Raw genomic sequence first — 21,745 nt, forward strand, 5'->3', positions numbered from 1 at the left:
CAAATTTATGTTTCACTTCTTAAGAAGCTGCCAGACTGTCCTCCCATGTAGTTGCACTCTTGAATACTCTTTCCTGCCACCTCTTAAGTGTTCCAGTTTGTCCACAATCTTAACAACATTCTGTATTTTCCATTTTAAGGATTTATAGCCATTCTTGTGGGTGTATAATAGCACCTTACTGAAGTTTTAATGTGCATGTCCCTACATAATAATAATGTAAAACATCTTTTTAAGTGCTCATTAGCCATTACATTTTTAGTGTGATGGCTATTTCTAATTGAGCTGCCTTCTTATAATTGAGTTGTAAAGAGTTCTTTACATATTGTAGATAAAAGTCTTTTACCCTATATATGAGTATTTCTCTCAGTCCATACTTGTTTTTCTATTGTCTCGGTGATTTTATTTGAAGCCCAAATGTTTGTACAGGCATACTTTGGAGACAATGCAGGTTTGGTTCCAGACCACCGCAAAAGCCAAATATCGCAGTAAGGCAAGTCAAACGCATTATTTTTTGTTTTCCAGTATATGCAGAAGTTATGTTTATACTATCCTGTAGTCTTTTAGGGGTGCAATAGTGTTATGTCTAAAAAACACAATGTCCACACCTTAATTAAAAGATACTTTTTTGGCTAAGAAATTATCATCATCATCTGAGCTTTCAGTGAGTCTTCCCCTTTTTGCTAGTTGAGGGTCTTGGTTCACAGATCAGGATGGTGGTGGCTGAAGGCTGGCATGGCTGTTGCAATGTCTTAAAATAAGGCAACAATGAAGTGTGTCACACCAATGAACTCTCCCTTTTGTGAATGATTTCTCTGTGGCATGTGACGCCGTTTTGACTGCATTTTACCCACGGCAGAACACCTTTCAAAACTAGGAGTCAATCTTATCAAACCCTGCTTTATCGACTAAGTTTACAGAATATTCTAAATCTTTTATTGTCATTTCAACAATCCTCACAGCATCTTCACCAGGAGTAGATTCCAGCTCAAGAAACTATATAAGTGACTCCTTGGGGGCACCTGGATGGCTCAGTTGGTTAAGCACCTGATTCTTCATTCTGGCTCAGGTCATGCTCTCAGGCTCATGGGATGGAGCCTCATGTAGGCCTGTGTACTCAGTAAGGAGTTTGCTTGAGATTCTCTCTTTACCACCGCATCTCCCCAGTGCCTCCCCTCAAATAAATGAATAAAAATCTTTTTTTTAAAGTTTTTTTATTATTATTTATTTATTTGTCAGAGAGAGAGAGAGAGAGAGAGAGAGCACAGGCAGAGTGGCAGGCAGAGTCAGAGGGAGAGGCAGGCTCCCTGCAGGGCAAGGAGCCCGATGTGGGACTCGATCCCAGGACGCTGGGATCATGACCTGAGCCGAAGGCAGCTGCTTAACCAACTGAGCCACCAAGGCATCCCTAAATGAATAAAAATCTTAAAAAAAAAAAAAAGGTGACTGCTCATAGGTTCAAGTTTCATGACGAGATTGTGGTAATTCAGCCACACTCAGCCTGCACTTCTGGAGAATACTTGCTATTCCTGCTACATCTGCAGTTGCTCCCTCCACTGAAGTTCTAAATCCCTCAAAGTCATTTGTGAAAGTTGGAATCAACTTCTAAACTCCTGTTAATGTTGAGACTGTATTTTGTCCTCTTCCCATGAATCAAAATGTTCATAATGGCATCTAGAATAGTGAATCCTTTCTAGAGGTTTTCAATTTACTTTGCCCAAAGCCATTAGAGAAATTATTATCTATGGCAGCTAGAGCCTAACAAAATATATTTCTTAAACAATAAGACTTAAAAGTCAAAATTACTCCTTGATCTATGGGCTGCAGAATGAATGTTGCATTAGCAGTCATGAAAACAACATTAATTTCATTGTTCTTCTCCACTGAAGATCGCTGATCACAGATAACCATAAAAATTTATAATAATGAAGTTTTGAAATATTAGGAGAATTACCAAGATGTGACACAGAGACATGAAATGAGCAACTGCTATTGGGAAGACGGTATCAATAGGCTTGTTTGATGCAAGATTGTCATAAACCTTCAATTTGTAAAAACATCTGAGACACATAATAAAGCAAGTGCAATAAAATGAAGTATGCCTGTAATTTTGATGAAGTCCAACTTACTAATTTTGTATTTATGGAGCATGGTTCTGGTTTCATATTTAAAAACTCTGTCTAACCCAAGTTCATGAATTTCTTCTGTTACGTTTTAGCCCAGAAATGATTTAAGTTGCGACTCTTAAATTTGAGACTCTAATCCATTTTGAGTTAATTTTTATGGATGATGTAAGGTAAGAGTCTAAATTTATTTTTATGGATATTAAATTTTCCAAGCATTTGTTTTATCTTGACAAGTCAGTCAAATATCTGACCATAAATGGAAAGAATATAAATTCCATTCCACTGCACTGATCTTTATGCCTGCCCTTAAACCAATAACACACTGTTTTGTTCACTTTCATTTTATAATACATTTTGAAGTCAGTTACTCTTGGGTGTCCCAACATTTCTATATAAATATTAAAATTAATTTATTGATTTCTACCAAAAAAAAAAGTCAGCTAGGACTTTGTAGGGGATATGTAGAATTTATAGATCAATTTTGGTAGAATTGCCATCTTGATAATAATTTTTGGATTGTTCATTGCTAGTATACAGAAATACAATGCAGTTTGCATTACTGATTTGTATACTGAAATCTTGCTAAACTCTTTTATTAGTTTCTTGCTAAACTTATTCTCTAGCTTCTTTTTATGGATGCTTAGGATTTTCTATATACAGTATCATGTACCTACAATGAAAAAAAATTACTTTCGTTCCAAGCAGAATATCTTAATTAATTAAGAAATTTTGCCTTGGGGTGCCTGGGTGGCTCAGTCGTTAAGCACTTAAGCATCTGCCTTCAACTCAGCTCATAATCCCCCGGTCCTGGGATAAGCCCCTCATTGGGCTCCCTGCTCTGCAGGAAGCCTGCTTCTCCCTCTCCCACTCCCCCTGCTTGTGTTCCCTCTCTCGCTGTCTCTCTGTGAAATAAATAAATTATAAATAAATAAATAAAATCTGTTAAAAAAAAAAGAAAAGAAATTTTGCCTTATCATATTGGCTATATCCACCAGCTCAATGTTGAAAAGAAGTGGTGTGTTGAATAAAAGTGGTAAGAGCAATCATCTGCACTTTCTTCTAGTCTTTAAAGTAAAAGTATTCACTCCCTAACCCTTAAGTAGATGTAAGTTAAAGCTTTATCATTTATCAGCGGAGGAAGTTTTTATCTATCAGTAGTTTTGTGCATGTGAGTTTGTGTGTTTTCATGTTTGAAAGAGAGACAGAAGAGTGTTTTTTTTTTTTTTTAATCTTGAATGACTGTTAGATTTTGTTAAATGCCTTTTCTGCCTCTATTGAAATAATGAGGTATTTTTGTCCTTTATCAATATGGTATACTAGATTTTCTGTTGTTAAACCAACCTTTCTTTACTAGAATAATTTCCTTTGGTTATGGTTTTATCTTTTGTTGTTGTTGTTGTGGATTCTGTTTGCTAATATTTTGTTAAATATTTTTCTATGTACATTTATTAGAAATATTTGTCAGTAGTCTTCTGTAGTTGTGATATCTTCCTTTGGATTTCATATCAAAATAATACTGGCTAAAAAGTGTTACTTCTTCTATTTCCTGAATGAGTCTATACAAGATTAATATTTCTTCTTTCACTATTTGGTGGGGGTCACCAACAAAATCTGAACTTTTCTTTCACTTAATCATGGATTCAACTTGTTTACTTGCTGTACATCTATTTTGATTTTTTATTTCTTCTTGGGTCAGTTTTTAGTAATTCATGTATTTCTAGGAATTTGTCTATTTCATGTCAGTTGTCTACTTTTGGGGCACACATTTGTTCATAACATTCTACTATAATCCTTGTAGTTTCTCTAGGGTATATAATGATATTTCATATTTCATTCCTGAATTTGGTAATTTTGTTTTCTTTCACTTTTTTTCTTTTTTGTTAGGGCATTTTGTCTAAAGGTATACCAGCTTTGTTAATCTTCTCAAAGAACCAACATCTGGTCCATTAACTTCCTATTAATTTAAGGTTTTATATTTTATTGATTTCTGCTCTATTCTTTAGTATGTCCCTCCTTCTGCTTGACTGAGGTTTAGTTTGCTCTTCTTTTTCTAAGTTTCTTAATGTAGAAGTTAAGATTATTAATTTGTGACCTTTTTTCTTCTCTGATTTAGGTATTTTTAAAGCTCTATACAATGCTTTAGCTAAGCTCTTAAGTCTTGAATTGAATTTTTATATTTCTTCAGTTCAAATTATATTCTGATTTCTCTCAAGATTGTTTCTTTTATCCATCAGTTATTTAGAAGTATGCTGCTTCTTACTGTCCAAATATTTGGGGATTTCTCCAATTTCTTGCTCTTGCTGGTTTTCTATTCAATTCTGTTTTTCAGAAAACATATTTTGTATGATTTTAATTATTTTAAATTTAATGAGATACATTTTATATCCTAGCATTTAATCTATTTTGTAGACTGTTTCATTGTTCCTTGAAAAGAATGTACCTTCTGTAGTCATTGGGGAAACACTCTGTATATTTCAGTTAGTTCCTAGTGTTGTTCAAGTATTCTATATCATTGATATTTTGTCTAGATCCATCCATTTTTAACAGTAGAGTATTAAAATTTCAAATTATTATTGCTGAATTGTCTATTTTTTCATTTAATGAAAGAATATCTGGTTTTATACATTTTGAACTTCTGTGAGTAGTAGCATATACATTTATAATTGTTATATCTCCTGGTGTGTTAATACTTTTGTATTACAAAATATCCCTGTTTGTCTCCAATAATATTATTTGTCTTAATGTCTATTTTAGGGACACCTGGGTGGCTCAGTTCGTTAAGCGGCTGCCTTCGGCTCAGGTCATGGTCCCGGCGTCCTGGGACGAGTCCCACATTGGGCTCCTTGCTCAGCAGGGAGCCTGCTTCTCCCTCTGCCTCTGCTGCCACTCTGTTTGCCTGTGCTTGCTCTCACTCCTCTCTCTCTCTCTGACAAATAAATAAAATAAAATAAAAATGCCTTTTTTAATGTCTATTTTATCAGATGGTAATGTAGCAAATCTTGCTCTCTCATGTTATATTTGGCCTGCTATCACTCATCATTTCACACTTCTTCTGTCTTTGGATTTAAGGAATACCTAATGGAGATAATTTATAGCTGTTTTTTAAAATCAGACAAAAATCTCCACTTTTTGACTGGAATATTTAAATTATTTAAATTTAGTATAATTATTAATATATTTTTATTTGCTATGTTTCTATTTGTTTTCAATATGATTTTGTGCTTTTTTACTTCTTTAGTCCTCCTCTACTGCCTTCTTTTTGGTTAAATATTTCTAGGGTGTCTTTTTAACTATTGTGTTCATTTTATTTATTTATTATATTTGTCATTTTCTTGCTGGTTACTCTAGTAATTGCAGTATACCTCCTAGTTTATCACAATCTATTAAAGATTAATATTTAATTCTGGTAAAATATAGAAACTTTGTCCCAGTACAGCTCTTTTATTCCCCTTTGTACTATAGTTATCTTAAATATTTTATCCATACAAATGCAAGCTGGTGCAACCACTCTGCAAAACAGCATGGAGGTTCCTCAAAATGTTGAAAATAGAACTACCCTATGGCCCAGCAATTGCACTACTGGGTATTTACCCTTAAGACAGAAATGCAGCGATCCGAAGGGGCATGTGCACCTGAATGTTTATAGCAGCAATGTCTACAATAGCCAAACTATGGAAAGAACCTAGATGTCCATCAACAGATGAATGGATAAAGAAGATGTGGTATATATACACAATGGAATACTATGCAGCCATCAAAAAAAGAAATCTTGCCATTTGTGATGACGTAGATGGAACTAGAGGGTATCATGCTTAGTGAAATAAGTCAACTGGAGAGAGACAACCATCATATGAACTCCCTGATATGAGGAAGTGGAGATGCAATGTGGGGGGAGGTAAGGGGGTAGGAGAAGAATAAATGAAACAAGATGGGATTGGGAGGGATACAAACCATAAGTGACTTGTAATCTCACAAAACAAACTGAGGGTTGCTGGGGGGAGGGGGCTTGGGAGAGGGGGGTGGGGTTATGGACATTGGGGAGGGTATGTGCTATGGTGAGTGCTGTGAAGTGTGTAAACCTCGCAATTCACAGACCTGTACCCCTGGGGATAAAAATACATTATACGTTTATTTAAAAAAATAATTAATTAATTTAAAAAATTATCAATACACCCAATAAAACAGCACTGTGATTACTGCTTTGTATGTTGTATCTTTAAAAGGAACTGAGTGAGATGCACCTGGCTGTCCCTGTCAGTAGAGCATGGGACTCTTTTTTTTGAGCATGGGACTCTTGATCTTGGTGAATTCAAGCCCCACATTGGATGCAGAGATTACATGAAAAATAAATAAAAGAAACGATGAAAATAAGGGAAATATATTTATAAAGTAGTTCATATTAATATATATATTTATCATTCTGGTGCTTTTCATTTCTTTCTGTAAGTCCAAGTTACCATCCAGGAGTCATTTCCCTTCAGCTAATGCACTACTTTTATTATTACTTGTAAGACAGGTCTGAAGGCAACAAATTTTCCCAGATTTCACTGATTCGGAAATTTCTTTATTTGATTTAATTTTTATAGATTAACTCTCTGGATATAGAATATTGATAAACTTTTTTTTTTTTAAGAACTTTGAGCACGCCATTCCATTGTCTTTAGGCCTTCATTATTTTAGATGAGTCATCAATTGTAACCAGTATAAAGAATGTGTCATTTTTCTGTTGCCACTTCAAACATTTTCTCTTGATTTCAACATTTTGATCATGATGGCCTAAGTTCCAATCGCTTTATATTTATCCTATTTGGGACTTGTTGAAATTCTTGAATGTAATGAGTAATTTTTAAAAAATATAGTGTGATACACTTTAGGCCATTATTTCTTTCTTTCTTTTTTTAAGATTTTATTTATGTATTTGACAGAGAGAGAGATCACAAGTAGGCAGAGAGTCAGGCAGAGAGAGAGGGGGAAGCAGGCTCCCCACTGAACAGAGAGAGCCCGATGTGGGGCTCGATCCCAGGACCCAGGATCGTGACCTGAGCTGAAGGCAGAGGCTTTAACCCACTGAGCCACCCAGGCGCCCCAGGCCATTATTTCTTGAAATAATTGTTCTATTTTATCTCTTTTTTATTTTTGATATTTCTATTGCACATGTTTTGGCATGCCTGCTACCTCAGAGACTCTGTTGCTCCATTTTTCATCAATATTTTTCTCTATTTCTATTGTTAACTTTTATTGATCTTTCTACAAGTTTAGTAATTCTTTCTTATGCAACCTCAATGCTGCTTTTGAACCTCTCTACTCAATTTTTTGACTTATGCTTGTCAACTCCAGAATTTCTATTTGAGATATATACCATTGTCTATCTCCATCTCTATCTCCTGAAAATTTCTATTTGTTTATTCATTGTCATTATACTTTCCTTTAATAATCCACCTATAGTTTTCTTTAGTATTTGAACATTTTTAAAATAGCTGCTTCAAGTCTTTGTGAAATCTAACATTCAGGGACACTCAGATAGTTTCCATTGGCTTTTCTTTCCCTGAGTATGGGTCATACATTCCAGTTACTTTGCATATTTCACAATTTTTGTTGAAGATCGGACATTTTGAATAATGATTTCACTGTAAAGATTCTTTTTGCTGTCTTATTGCTTATTTGCATCTTTGGCTGGGCTAACTCTCTGATTTCTTGCTGTTCTATAGTGTACAGCTGTTGATGTGTCTCCCATGGAAATGTTTATGGTTTTTATTTTTTTAAGACTGTCTCTCTAGGTTTTTCTTTATTTATCTCTATAACTTAGTGGTTGGCCAATGATCAGACACAGTTTGGGCTCAAACACCTCAGGCTAATAAGGCTTCCACTGTTTGCAGATAGGCCTGTATGTACCGGGGAGGGCATTCAAATTTCAGGATATAGTTACATCTACCCCAGCATTTGGTTTCCACTGGGATTTTTTTCACTGTGTTTTCTTTTTCTTTCTCTCTTTTTTTTTTCTGGTGCAAAAAAGGTGGTTTTATTAAAGTACAGGAACAGGACCTGTAAGCAGAAAGAGCTGTTTTTTTGTTTTTTGGATAGAGGATTTGCTAACCTCCTTAAATGAAGTGAGTAAACCTAAATGAAATGAGATCTCCAGTAAAATGAAAAATGAAGTGTTTTCATTTTACTTACGAAAAGTTTCAAATTTCCTAAATGAAATACTATCCAAATTCAACAGTGTATTAAAAATGTGTATGGTTAAGTATGATTTACCTTAAGAAAACATTAATAGTTTAACATAAGCAAATTTATCAAGAAATTTATTATATTAATAGACTGAAAGAGAAAAATCAGAAAATTATTTCAACAGTTGTAGAAAAGACATTTGGTAATGATCAAAACAGATTCAGGAGATTAAGAACAGAAAGGAATTTTCTAAGCTTGCTAAAGTTTATTTATAAAACACCTACAGTAAGTATAGTTATGGAGAAACTCTAGATATATTCCTTTTAATATATGATGACAGGGCAAGCTGATGTTCATTATCATCACTACTGTTTAAGGAATTCTAGATCCTAGACAATCATATAAGAAAAGAAAAAGAAATAAAGGAATGATCAAATGGAAAAGGGAGTTATAAAACACCTATTATCTCCTATTATGCAGATAATGTGATCAACTACCAAGAAAAAAATGACAGACTCAAAAAACTATCAGAATTAACACAAGATATCATAAAGCTGTTCGATATAAGATTAACCTGTAGAAATCAACAGAACAATAACCAGATAGAAATACCATAAACAATAAAATACCAAACAAAATATCAGTAAAATGACAAATTACCTAGGTATTAGCAAAAATTATAAAAATCTGTTGAGAATACTTAATAGATTTCATAAAGCAGACAGAAATGATTATGAATTAATGATAAGGTATTCTGTCCTCTTGAGTTGGATAGGCTCATATTACAAAAAGTCAATTTAACTCAAATTATTAAATTCTTGGTATCCCTGATCACTTTGTTCCCAAACTCATGTTGGATTTTACATAAACTCAATAAACTTTTTATTTCTAGTATATGGAAAAAAGTGTGTCTATGCATAAAGTAAGTGAACTTGGAAAAAGATGAATTAAGAAAAGGGACCTGCCTTATTAGTTACTGAAGCAACGAGCTCATCTGAACAGAATAGGGAACTCAGAAACACACAGATACACGCATATGGACTTGATATCCTACATAGTTGGCAATCTACATCAATGAGAAACATTGATGAGTGAATCAATCAGTTTAAAAAGTAAAAGACACAAAAAGATGGAAGACCATTCCATGCTCTTGGATCGGAAGAATAAACATTGTTAAAATGTCTATACTGCCTAGAGCAGTCTATACTGCCTAGAGCAATCTATACTTTTAATGCTATTCCGATCAAAATTCCACCAGTATTCTTCAAAGAGCTGGAGCAAATAATCCTAAAATTTATATGGAATCAGAAGAGACCCCGAATCGCTAAGGAAATGTTGAAAAACAAAAATAAAACGGGGGGCATCACATTACCTGATTTCAAGCTTTACTACAAAGCTGTGAACACCAAGACAGCATGGTACTGGCATAAAATCAGACACATAGACCAGTGGAACAGAGTAGAAAGCCCAGAGATGGACCCTCAACTCTATGGTCAAATAATCTTCAACAAAACAGGAAAAAATATACAGTGGAAAAAAAACAGTCTCTTCAATAAATGGTGCCAGGAAAACTGGGCAGCTATATGTAGAAGAATGAAACTCGACCATTCTCTTACACTGTACACAAAGATAAACTCAAAATGGATAAAAGACCTCAACGTGAGACAGGAATCCATCAGAATCCTAGAGGAGAACATAGGCAGTAATCTCTTCGATAACAGCCACAGCAACTTCTTTCAAGTTATGTCCAAAGGCAAAGGAAACAAAAGCGAAAATGAACTTTTGGGACTTCATCAAAATCAAAAGCTTCTGCACAGCAAAGGAAACAGTCAACAAAACAAAGAGGCAACCCACAGAATGGGAGAAGATATTGACAAATGACAGTACAGACAAAAGGTTGATATCCAGGATCTATAATGAACTCCTCAAACTCAACATACACAAAACAGACAATCATATCAAAAAATGGGCAGAAGATATGAACAGACACTTCTCCAATGAAGACATACAAATGGCTATCAGACACATGAAAAAATGTTCATCATCACTAGCCATCAGGGATATTTAAATTAAAACCACATTGAGATATCACCTTACACCAGTTAGAATGGCCAAAATTAGCAAGACAGGAAACAATATGTTTTGGAGGTGATGTGGAGAAAGGGGAACCCTCTTACACTGTTGGTGGGAATGCAAGTTTGTGCAGCCTCTTTGGAGAACAGTGTGGAGATTCCTCAAGAAATTAAAAATAGAGCTTCCTATGACCCTTCAATTGCACTACTGGGTATTTACCCCAAAGATACAGATGTAGTGAAAAGAAGGGCCATCTGTACCCCAATGTTCATAGCAGCAATGGACACAGTCACCAAACTGTGGAAAGAACCAAGATGCCCTTCAATGGATGAATGGATAAGGAAGATGTGGTCCATATACACTATGGAGTATTATGCCTCCATCAGAAAGTATGAATACCCAACTTTTGTAGCAACATGGACGGGACTGGAAGAGATTATGCTGAGTGAAATAAGTCAAGCAAAGAGAGCCAATTATCATATGGTTTCACTTATTTGTGGAACATAAGGAATAACACAGAGGACATGGGGAGATAGAGAGGAGAAGGGAGTTGGGGGAAATTGGAAGGGGAGGTGAACCATGAGAGACTATGGGCTCTGAAAAACAATCTGAGGGTTTTGAAGGGGCAGGGGGTGGGAGGTCGGGGTACCAGGTGGTGGGTATTATAGAGGGCACAGATTGCATAGAGCACTGGGTGTGGTGCAAAAATAATGAATACTGTTATGCTGAAAATAAAAAATAAATTTAAAAAAAATTTTAAAAAAGAGAGGAAAAGAGCTGTTAAAAAAAAAAGTAAAAGTCTTTAAATGGACCAAACACATTAAAGATTATGAGAAATTGGACTACAGATGATAGAAATGAAAATGGTGAAAAGAGGTCATATTTGGGATAGACTTTGGAGACAATACCAATGAGAGTTGTAGATGGATTGGATATTAGTGCCAGAAAGTGAAAAGATGACATACTAGTGAAGAAGAAATTGATGTTGCAAGTGAGAAAGGCTGTCTGTAGGAGAAAAAAAAATTTTCCCCCCCAAGATTTTATTTATTTATTTGACAGAGAGAGATCACAAGTAGGCAGAGAGGCAGGCAGAGAAAGAGGAGGAAGCATGCTCCCCACTGAGCAGAGAGCGTGATGTGAGGCTCGATTTCAGGACCCTGGGATCATGACCTGAGCTGAAGGCAGAGGCTTTAACCCACTGAGCCACCCAGGAGCCCCATGTAGGAGGAAAATTCTTGAATAGGTAGAGCACCTTATTCTGAAAGTGAACATCAGGTTGATTTTTCATGTGAGGAATCTAAGCAGAGAAAATAGGTAGATTTTTCTCTCTTATGGGGGAAAGTAACAGCAAAACCAGTGTAATTACATGAAACCATTCAAAAACAAACAAGTAAAAATCTAAACAGGTAATTTTACCTCAAGGGCCTGCAGTCAAATATGGACTACCTTAATTTGTAAGTTAAGTATGTTCCTAGGTAGCAAGGCAAGTAATCATAAGGACTTAAGAGGTTAAAAATTATAACTCAGGCATAAAATGATAATAGAAAAGGATCTTGTCTTAGAATTCCAAAATTTTATTTCTTAAAAATCTTATTTGATTAAAATTCAGTAAATGTACGATTAGAAATATTTCAAAATAGTTTTGTTAGAATTGGTATGTATGTGTATTTCTTTTTTTGTTTGTTTGTTTGTCATTTGCTGTGTTTTCTATCTTAAAACATCACTGAATAGTTTCTCATGAAGGAAAAAGATGGGAGGAGAGGGTGAAGAAGGAGAATAGATCATACTGAATGAGCCTCTCTCTAAATGTGACAACTAAAGGCAGAACTGGAACTTTCCAGGAAACTTTTCTGATCTCCAGGGATGTTTTTAGAGCACAGAAGCTGCTCACTTTTGCTCAGATAAAGGATTTGCGGTGATTGACCACTTGAGGGGTGACTGTGTTATTGTTTTAAAAGTGAGACCAGTTAGGTTCAAGCAAAGATTGTGGTTAAGTAGATTTACTGTGAAGGCTAAGGATCTCAGACATTCCTAAGTAACATTGATGGGGAAAATTTTAGCTTGGTTAGACCAGGGGTGTTACAGTAATTTGGGTGCATCTCCCTTGACTGATTGTTTTAATTATGTGTGAGGGACAGAAAGAAGGAACAGCAAGAAGATACTGGAGAAGAAACTATCCAGGAGACCTGGAGTGATACGAATACTTGTCAGAATTCCTAGTGATAACCCCCAGCTTCATCAACAGCTTCCTAAGGAGTTGGCCTCACAACAGGTATGACCTAGTAATTAGGAAATACACAAGTAGCTCTAAATAGAATCGAACACAATCTTGAAAGCAATAATGACAAGTTGACTTCAAATAATCTCACCTTTTCTGGGGCAGTGGTCTGAGAGGCTCTTGTTAAATAGCTGGCCCTTTTCTGGGATTTTGCTTCTTTTTCCCTGGAAGAGAGCAGGGAGTAGCATAGCTTAGAATGCTTTCCCAACTTGGGAGATAATGGCATATATGCCAACCTTAATTTTGATTCTTCTTCTCAGTTCAATCTAGTATATCAGATGTGGAGATAGGTATGTGCAGAAATTAGCTAAGGGACCATAAATCTCTCCTCAGTGTTGAAAAATATCTCAGACTACTTCAGTGCTGAAAATGATTCTACTGATTCTACTTCAGTGCTGAAAAATATCTCAGACATGGTTCTACAGGAGGCAAGAATCTCTACCTTTAACAGCACAACCAACAGACTATGCTCCCCGACCCCTTTCATGCTTACAACATCCAGGTGTTCACCAACTCTAAAAGCCATCTCTGCCATCATTGGAATAGTCTCTTTGAAATACCATATTCGCACTGAACCAAAATCTATCTGCTTCTTTTCGTTCTAAACTGTAAGGTCCCACAGGGCAAATTCAGAAATTTAAGAGCTTTTATGCCTTGTATATCTCCTTTTCAGTTTAAGAAACCAAGTTTATTCCAACATAATTTAAATAGGTGACAGAAACAATAACTGAGTGAGTGACTTCAAAGAGATAAATAGCCTGCCTTGTATATCTCAAGGTATTTTATTTTTGTTTCAAATTATTTTTCAAAATGTACTATATTTCATAGTTTCAGTCTCCTAGGAAGACATCCTATAACAAGAAGGAAGCTTTATAGTAAATAATACATCTGCTGGTTTACATTCAGCTTCCAAGAGACCAGCTTGCCCTGGGTCTCCCCCCAACCCCACCCTTTAAATCTTTCCTTTCTTTCTCTATCTTCCACAATTTCTTCACTAGGAGCAGCATATGTGATCACAGCTTCATTATCCCAATATTACTGACTATGTCAAATTAAATCCCCTGAGACATACCGCCTGGCATTTAAAATGCTAATTATTATAATGTGGATAAGCTTAGTATAGGCTTGATATCAGTGCTGAAGTTTTGATGGTGGTCAGACATTAAAGAGGACCTCCTTTCGAAAACCAATGAGAACACTTTGATTTGAGGATTTTTCAATGGATAACAAGCCTTCTTCCACCTTTAGGTGTCATTAAAGAGAAGGAAATCAAGCTAAGGAGCATTGCATAGATGTCAGTAAACCCCCAGGAAACTGACCCTTCCTGAGCTCCTGGGAGGTGGAATCTAAAATCAGTTCTTTAGACTATGTTTTTCTAGCATAATCCGAAATGTTTAAAAACACTGGCAACTCACAGGATTAGGGTTTGTCCCGCTTGTTTTTCTACTGGCTGGCTGCCATAAGGAGAATTCGGCATCACTCCCAGGGGTCTTTCCTCAGTCCCAAGCATACAACAGAGTCAGGGCTTAACACACCACCCAAGAATTCTTTTTTGTCGCAGAGCCAGAAAACTCAAATTGGGACTGCTTCTTCAAAAGACTATTAAGTACCACATAAGGTATTAGCCCTGGATGCTCTTGAATGCTTTGGAATACCATTTGTGTGATTGTTAAAATCTTATCAGGTAGGTGGCACTTATCCAGCTCCACCTGAAGAGGGGTCAGAGTGATCTGCTAAGCATTTTTATTTAAACTTTGCAAGTTAGAAAAATGTATTTGACAGAACACAAAAATACACTCACTAGTCCAGAGAATAGCAGGTAACCCAAACACTTACAGAGGAAGTTTACTCACAGTATTATTTTGCACATGGCACATCTGCTGATGAAGGCTCTTCCATCAGGGCTTTGAAAAAGTTCTTTATCTTGGGAACAAAATAATTTTCCATTTTTCATCAGTGTCCGATACTCATCACATGTTTCCTAAGGAAAAGATGAAAAAAGTGTGTTTACTAAAATCTCATCAAAGCAAGACTTTACCCTCTAAGAACTTCCTTCAGCACTACTATTTAAATACCAATACCTGCTTTGTACAGAAGCCATTCACTCCATCAACAGGAAGAACACAAATAAAAACAATGACTGTCCGTTGGAGATTGCGAATCTACTTAATAAGATTTCTTCTAAAACAGTGAAATGGAAAGACCTGACCTTATATTCCAGGGTAGATATTTACAAGCCCAATAGTCTTAGCAAATTAACTTCTTGATGGCTTATTTATCCTATCTATAAAAACTGAGGATATTATTTCATATGTTCCATATGTGTTGTGAGGATTAAATATTATAAGTATGTAAAACTTTCAAAGTGCCCAACACATGGTAGATAATAATTATATTATCCTCTTCCCCTCTTCTTCCTCTTTTTTTTTATTATTGTTGTGATTATTATTACTGGAATATGACACATATAAAATACCTATTACACAGTAGGTCAACAGTAATTACTGTCAAAAGGAACACAAAAAGATTGCTGAACAAGTTAATTCAATATATTTTACGGAAGACTTGCTATATGTCACTCTTAAAATAAATGGAGCATTTGCAGTATCTCACTAAGTACTGATTTAATAAGTTATACTCCCTATTAGAAAATCCAGTGGGCCTTTAGAGCAAGCCTTTTTTTTTTTTTTCAATTTTGCCAAAACAAACAAACAAACAAAAAAGTAACAGCATGAAGGGCATTAAGGAGGACTTGTCATGTAATGAGTCCTGGGTGTTATATACAATTGATGAATCACTGAACTTTACCTCTGAAAGTAATAACACATTGTATGTTAATTAATTGAATTTTAAAAAGAAAAGTATTCTATCCAGCCCCCTGTATCTTTATAACAATCATTAAGTCTGTCAACAAAAACTCATTATGATATTAATTTACTTTGCTAGGTGACACGGATATGCCTAGGTTCATGGATACAGCAATAAGGCAGAAGCATCCTCACCTAAACCGTGCTTACCGTCAAATGGGTAACGATGTACTTCACCTAGCCCCTTAAACATGGGAGGCAGTTGGTAGCACTTGCAGAATGATTAATGGTGAAGAAGAATAAATAAATAATATCAGAGACCAAATAAATAATATCAGAGACCAGCCCTGGGAAATTTTGCCAATGGCGACCTACTAAAATATCTCTAAAATTATTATCACCACCCAGTGATCTTATCTGAGTAGCACAGCAATAATTTCTGGCAACAGACTGACGACTGGGCCTCTTGAGATCTGTCTAGTCTCTTGACTCTACAGTATCTAATGCCACATTGCAAGTTACTGCTTAGCTTGCCAGATGTAACTGATTCTATATAGTCTAGATAAAAATTTGTCATACAATCAGAGAAGAACCTGGTGTTTTTTATGATAGAATTATATCCCTTGTGAGGCAGGTCTTCAGAAAGTATTGAAAACAAAGATTCACTGAACACTAGAATGAAGGTTTTAATAGTTTTTAGTGGTCCGTTGAAAAAGAACATTACCAATCAGGATAACTCCTGAACTGGACAGACTTCTCCAGTATCACAATGAGATGAATGGCTAATTCCTAGAAAGACCTGTTTTTTTTTTTTTTTTAAAGATTTTATTTATTTATTTGACAGAGAGAGATCACAAGCAGGCAGAGAGGCAGGCAGAGAGGAGGAAGCAGGCTCCCTGCTGAGCAGAGAGCCCGATGTGGGACTCGATCCCAGGACTCCGAGATCATGACCTGAGCCGAAGGCAGCGGCTTAACCCACTGAGCCACCCAGGCGCCCCAAGACCTGTTTTTTTTTTTTTTAACAGATGGACAACCAAGACCCAGAGAGAAGGTCAAGATTAGTTTAATTAGTTAAGGTAGAACTCAATGCTGCTTTCTGAGTTATGAAATAATCCAACATACTCTCTTGGAAAACAGGAAAAGACCATACAAATTGAAAGGAGGAGGGTTTTCCCTGAGAAAGAAGGAATGTCCTCTCAATTACCCAAAAATGAAAGAGGGTTGAGGAAACAAGAACAGATATACACCAAAAAGGCATCCTGAGGTGGGGAGATTGCTTTTCAGCAAGTATTTACTTGCACTCCACCTTCCAGCTTTTGGCTTGTTTTCATTTTGTTTTGTTTTGTTATTATTGCTGTTTGTGCTTTCTCCACAGGTTTCAGAAAAACTAAAGCCCTCCAAGGCCAAACTCTTTCCTATACTGGTTGGGATGTAACCCACTGTCTATTTTTTTTTTCCCAAATAGGTAAAAAAAAAAATTAACTTCTATAAGAAAATGATACTTTTATTGTTCAAACAAAAGACCTCTAATAGTTGGCTACACACCCTCCTGACTCAAGGCCTCGGCCATTACAAATTCTTCTCCCTGATCTGCTGTCACCTGCAAAAATCTGCAGGACTTTTTACCTTCAGATCCTTGGTCTAATACTATCTTTTCAGAGAAAACGTACTTGAGTATTCTAAAGTATTGATACCACCTCCATCCCCAGAAATTCCTATCTTCCATTCTGGTTCATTTTCCTCCTAACATTAATCATCATTTAATGTTCTATATATTTTACTAATTTACTTACTAACTTATCTGTTTCCCTTCACTAATATGTAAGCTCCACAAGGGGAGAATTCTTGCCTATTTATCTTTATTTTCCAATATCCTTGACAACTCACACAGGGTCTGACAAATGATAGATGCTTAGTAAATGTTTACTGAATGATATATATACACTGACTATATACAAGGTACAGACAACCCCTTTATACACAACGACCACAAGGACATTTATTTTTGCTTTCTATGTCTGTCATGACTTTTTCAGCTATTAAGTCAAACAATACTAATTCACTGGTTTGTTTATGGAATTTGAAAGCACTCCTTTAACATGGTAGATTGCATCTTGCAGACATCCATCATCATTAATACATTGATGTATATGTGTGTTTGTGTGTCTGTGTGTGATTCATGTCTTCCTTCATAAAGACCTGTTTCTGTGTTTTTAACAAAAGCTACTAGTGCCTATCAGTATAATATGTCTGTATTATTAATGTGAAGGTGTTGGCCACAGGCCGTTTTTCTTTAGAGATTTTGGAATGGTTTCAATGAACAGAAAAAGCAGGACTAACCTGATTTTCATCCTCACTGGCGGCATCTGGGACAAAAATACAGAAACCAAAGTTAAGGGAATGTAAACTATTCAACAAATAAACGATTCACTCAGTGATGTGCCTTGCTTATTTTAATGACTACATGTTATAAAACCACAAATTGCTTTTGAACATGTTAAAATTTACCATGGAAATAAAATGAGGGCACTTCACCAGGAAATCAGTACATGTACTCACAGAGGTCTAGTCACTCATAAAAGTCTAATTACTTTGGAAAATAGTAGTCAGGTACTTTCTTACCCTCTTCAAAATATCTAATTTCAAAGAGATCCTTTCACAGCAAAGTATGGTAGAACTCTTTTAAAATTATAATACAATAAATGTATCATGTCAATTATAATTTAAAAGTATAATGTAGCATAAAGTTTATATCAGATATGTACATAAAATGAAAGTTTCTGAATTCTTACAACCCTCTCTCCTCATTACAGCTACAAAACTTAGAGATCTGACAAACATTAAGAATAATTAAAATCATAGGCTATTATACTCTCTCATTAACAGACTCCCTTTTGTACTTATATACTTATTTTAGGAAAGTGGGCATCATTTATGTATAATGATCTCATGACACTCCATCTCTGAGATTTTCTTTTAAAAATACAAATGCTTCAGGGAGCCTGGGTGGCTCAGTTGGTTAGCCATCTGCCTTCAGCTCAGGTCATGATCTCAGAGTCCCGGGATCAACTCCCACATCAGGCTCCCTGCTTGGTGGGGGGCCTGCTTCTCCTTCTCCCAGTCTCCCTGCTTGTGTTCCTTCTCTCACTGTCCCTCTCTCTGTTAAATAAATTTGAAAAATCTTCTAAAAAAATACAAATGCTTCAGAGCAAGACTGAGTCTAGGAAATTAATGTTCCCTTCAAATTCAAATAACAAATACAAAAAGTTACCTTCTACTTCCCACAAAAGTATCTTACCTTTTAGGGAAAATGCTTTTTTTAAAAAATTTTTAAAATTTTATTTATTTCTTTGACAGAGACAGATCACAAGTAGGCAGAGAGGCAGGCAGAGAGAGGAGGAAGCAGGCTCCCTCCTGAGCAGAGAGCCCAATGCGGGACTTGATCCCAGGACCCTGAGATCATGACCTGAGCCGAAGGCAAAGGCTTTAACCCACTGAGCCACCCAGGTACCCAGGGGAAATGCTTTTAATCAACTTAGGATTGCAGAACACAGAAATAAAATGTGCTAGAAGGCACTACTACTTTAAAATAAGAATAGATGATTAAATTTTAATAGTTTATAAATATAGCATTATTATTTATAAAATATACATCTAAGTTTTAAATATTATATACATAATTCCTATCAGTATGAATTGGTATGCTTAGTATCATATATACGCACAATATATATAATTCCTAACAGTATGAATTAATATGCTTGGCGAGAGGAAGATGAGGAAGTATCTATTAGCTTTTTAGAACTATTATAGAATTAACAGAAGGATTTCTCAAGGATGAAAATTCAGACTATGTCAAACTATTTGCCATTTCTAAAGTTAACAAAATAGTTATTAGGCCACATATATAATTTTTCAAAACTCTGTGTCTGGCAAGATATTTCAAGAGTAAACATACACAAATACATATAATCACACAAACATACATACATACATATATACATTTGAGGAGCAGGGGGAGGGAGACAAGTCCCTGCCTAGGGCTTTGCCATGTGTGGCAAGAGGCTTAGATTACATGCAAATTGCTCACCTTGTATGAGGCAAAGGGCCAGGGTCAGAAGCAGTGGCACTTTGGCTATCTTCATATTGAAGATGATGTAAGTTGATTACAAGTCAGCTTCGAGCATTGCTCACCAGCTGGTGCTCTAAGACTGAACCCATGGAGATGCAGCTCACATTTATATGCTCGGTGAACACCCACAATTAACAACCAACATTACAAAACCAGTTGTTCTAGGTCATGCTAGACTTACTATACCACATCAATTTAGTTTCCATCCTTTAGCATCCTGTCAAGGTGGCAGATCTGAACAGATAATGTCTATTTCCACAATTCTAATATGTTTTCATGATACCTCCCCCAAAAGGCAATAGACTCAGTCCAAGAACCCTATTAAAGTTAAATGCTCCATTCTCCTATGTAAGAACTGAATTCTTCACCAAGACCAGACATACAACTCTGCAGATAAACATATCTTTAACTGGGCTCCCTTCATAAGTGGGAGGGAAGGAAAGACGACAGATGGGTTATCCTACTAGTCAGGTAGAGACTTACAGAGTCCCACATCTGGAGAAAGTTGCTGAGACTAAGAGAAGCTAGAATTTCTGTTGTTTCCATCTGCAGGTGTTTTGAAGGGTCTCAATTCAGTGCCATGGGCTCATGTACAAGTTAGAGTGAACAACCCAAAGAGATAACCCTGCAAGATTTTAACACTGAGTACATGGTGAAGGCAAAATTCAGGAAAGGGACAATGACTTTCACAAGAGCATATAGTTTAGATGGAAGAGGCAGAGGTGGTACTTGAGGAAGACCATGCAAATTCAACACTTTTTTTTAAAACTCCATACAATGCTTCTATCACACACTGATAAAGGCAGAAACTATGTGAAATCATGGCTTGCACATAATTACTTCCAGAAATTCTCAATCTGAAGGACATTTTCTATTCTAAAGCCTTATCTTTTTGTCTAACCAAATGTTGTATTCATAAACATTAGAAGCTCAAACTTTAACTTCCCATAGCCCATCACTCCCCAAATTACTGTTTGAAAAAATGTGGCTAAATCAATTTCCCCCCAAATTAAGTTTACTACAATATCAACTCTTTATTTACTCTCCCAGGAAGAAAAGAAAGAATTAAATACTCAAAAATATATCATTGTAACATTTTTCCAGAGAAAGTATCTTTTCCTTGGTTCCTTCTTCCACTTTACAAGTAATGCCTTTTGTCTACCAGCTTATTCTAGTCTAATAGTTCAAGAAAGCACCTGAAAAATTACACAAAAATGACTTAAGACAGAGACAAACAGTTTGATTCTAGTACTCCAAAGGGTCTCCACATTCACAGTGGAAGTTTGGGACTCTATGAGATCAAAGCCCTTTTAAAGATTCTTCCAGAAAACTGATCTAAGGCTAGCCAATTTGAGGATGATGTCAATATTCTGAATACCATCAAAGCCAGAGTATTTCCTTTCCCTTTTTTTAAACGAAATAACTTATTTCCTCTTAAAGTGTAATCATTGGTTTCAAAGTCTGTACTTCGTTTCTTTTCAATAGTTTAGTAAAATGAGTGTCTATGGAAAGCAAGCTCAAACTACATTATTGTTACAGATTAGAAAATTGAATCCATCATAGCTTAATAGAAAGAGAATGGAACAGGGAGTCAGGAAATTTGTTTCTATTCCTGTCCTTGCAACTACACAGTGTAATGGAAATGAACATGGCTTTGACATAATGTAGACGTGGGTTCAAATCTTGACTTACCAGTTACTAGCTATGTTGCCTTGGGCAAGTCATTTATTTTCTCTCTGCCTTGGCTTCCTAATATGCAAAACAGGGGTAATAAAATTACACTGTACAATTGTTGTAAGAGTTAGAGGTAATTCATGTGTGTGTGTGTGTGTGTGTGTGTGTGTGTGAGGCTTAGGACAATTTTGAGTTTAGTGATAAGTTTTATAGTTAATGACAGCTGGTCCTGAATTCTTATGTTATTACAATGATGTAGTTGTATTATTAGATAATTTCAAAGATACAAGAAAAGTATCTTTGGATACTTTTGATATTGTCAAAAGGACATTGTCCTTATCAAAAGATTTTAAGCTTACTCAGGATATAATGAGACCCCCAACACATTATGAAGTGAAATTAAAAAGTCAAGACATAAGTCTTCTTTCTAATTTTTTTATGTTCTAAACCGCAATACCTAAAACAAATCAAAGCATTTGCTTTTTCCGAG

At 35.7% G+C, this 21,745-nt stretch overlaps 1 protein-coding gene across 2 annotated transcripts in view; it reads right to left on the reverse strand.

Moving 5' to 3' along the window:
• Positions 1–19,661, reverse strand: part of SPINK5 (serine peptidase inhibitor Kazal type 5) — a 79,455-nt gene extending 59,794 nt beyond the window's left edge. For both annotated transcript variants that reach the window (XM_045075326.1, XM_004744661.3), the window contains exons 1-4: positions 19,540–19,661; positions 17,790–17,815; positions 14,496–14,623; positions 12,734–12,806 (exon numbers count right to left, since the gene is read on the reverse strand). In XM_045075326.1, coding sequence (XP_044931261.1) covers positions 12,734–12,806; positions 14,496–14,623; positions 17,790–17,815; positions 19,540–19,594 — 282 coding nt within the window. In that variant the 5' untranslated portion in view covers positions 19,595–19,661. The remainder of the gene's footprint in view (positions 1–12,733; positions 12,807–14,495; positions 14,624–17,789; positions 17,816–19,539) is intronic.
• Between the last annotated feature and the right edge of the window lie 2,084 nt (positions 19,662–21,745).

The sequence above is a fragment of the Mustela putorius genome, unplaced genomic scaffold (genome assembly GCF_011764305.1).
Source record: "Mustela putorius furo isolate JIRA1106 unplaced genomic scaffold, ASM1176430v1.1 tig00000145_pilon_pilon_pilon, whole genome shotgun sequence".
NCBI classification, from domain to species: Eukaryota; Metazoa; Chordata; class Mammalia; order Carnivora; family Mustelidae; genus Mustela; species Mustela putorius.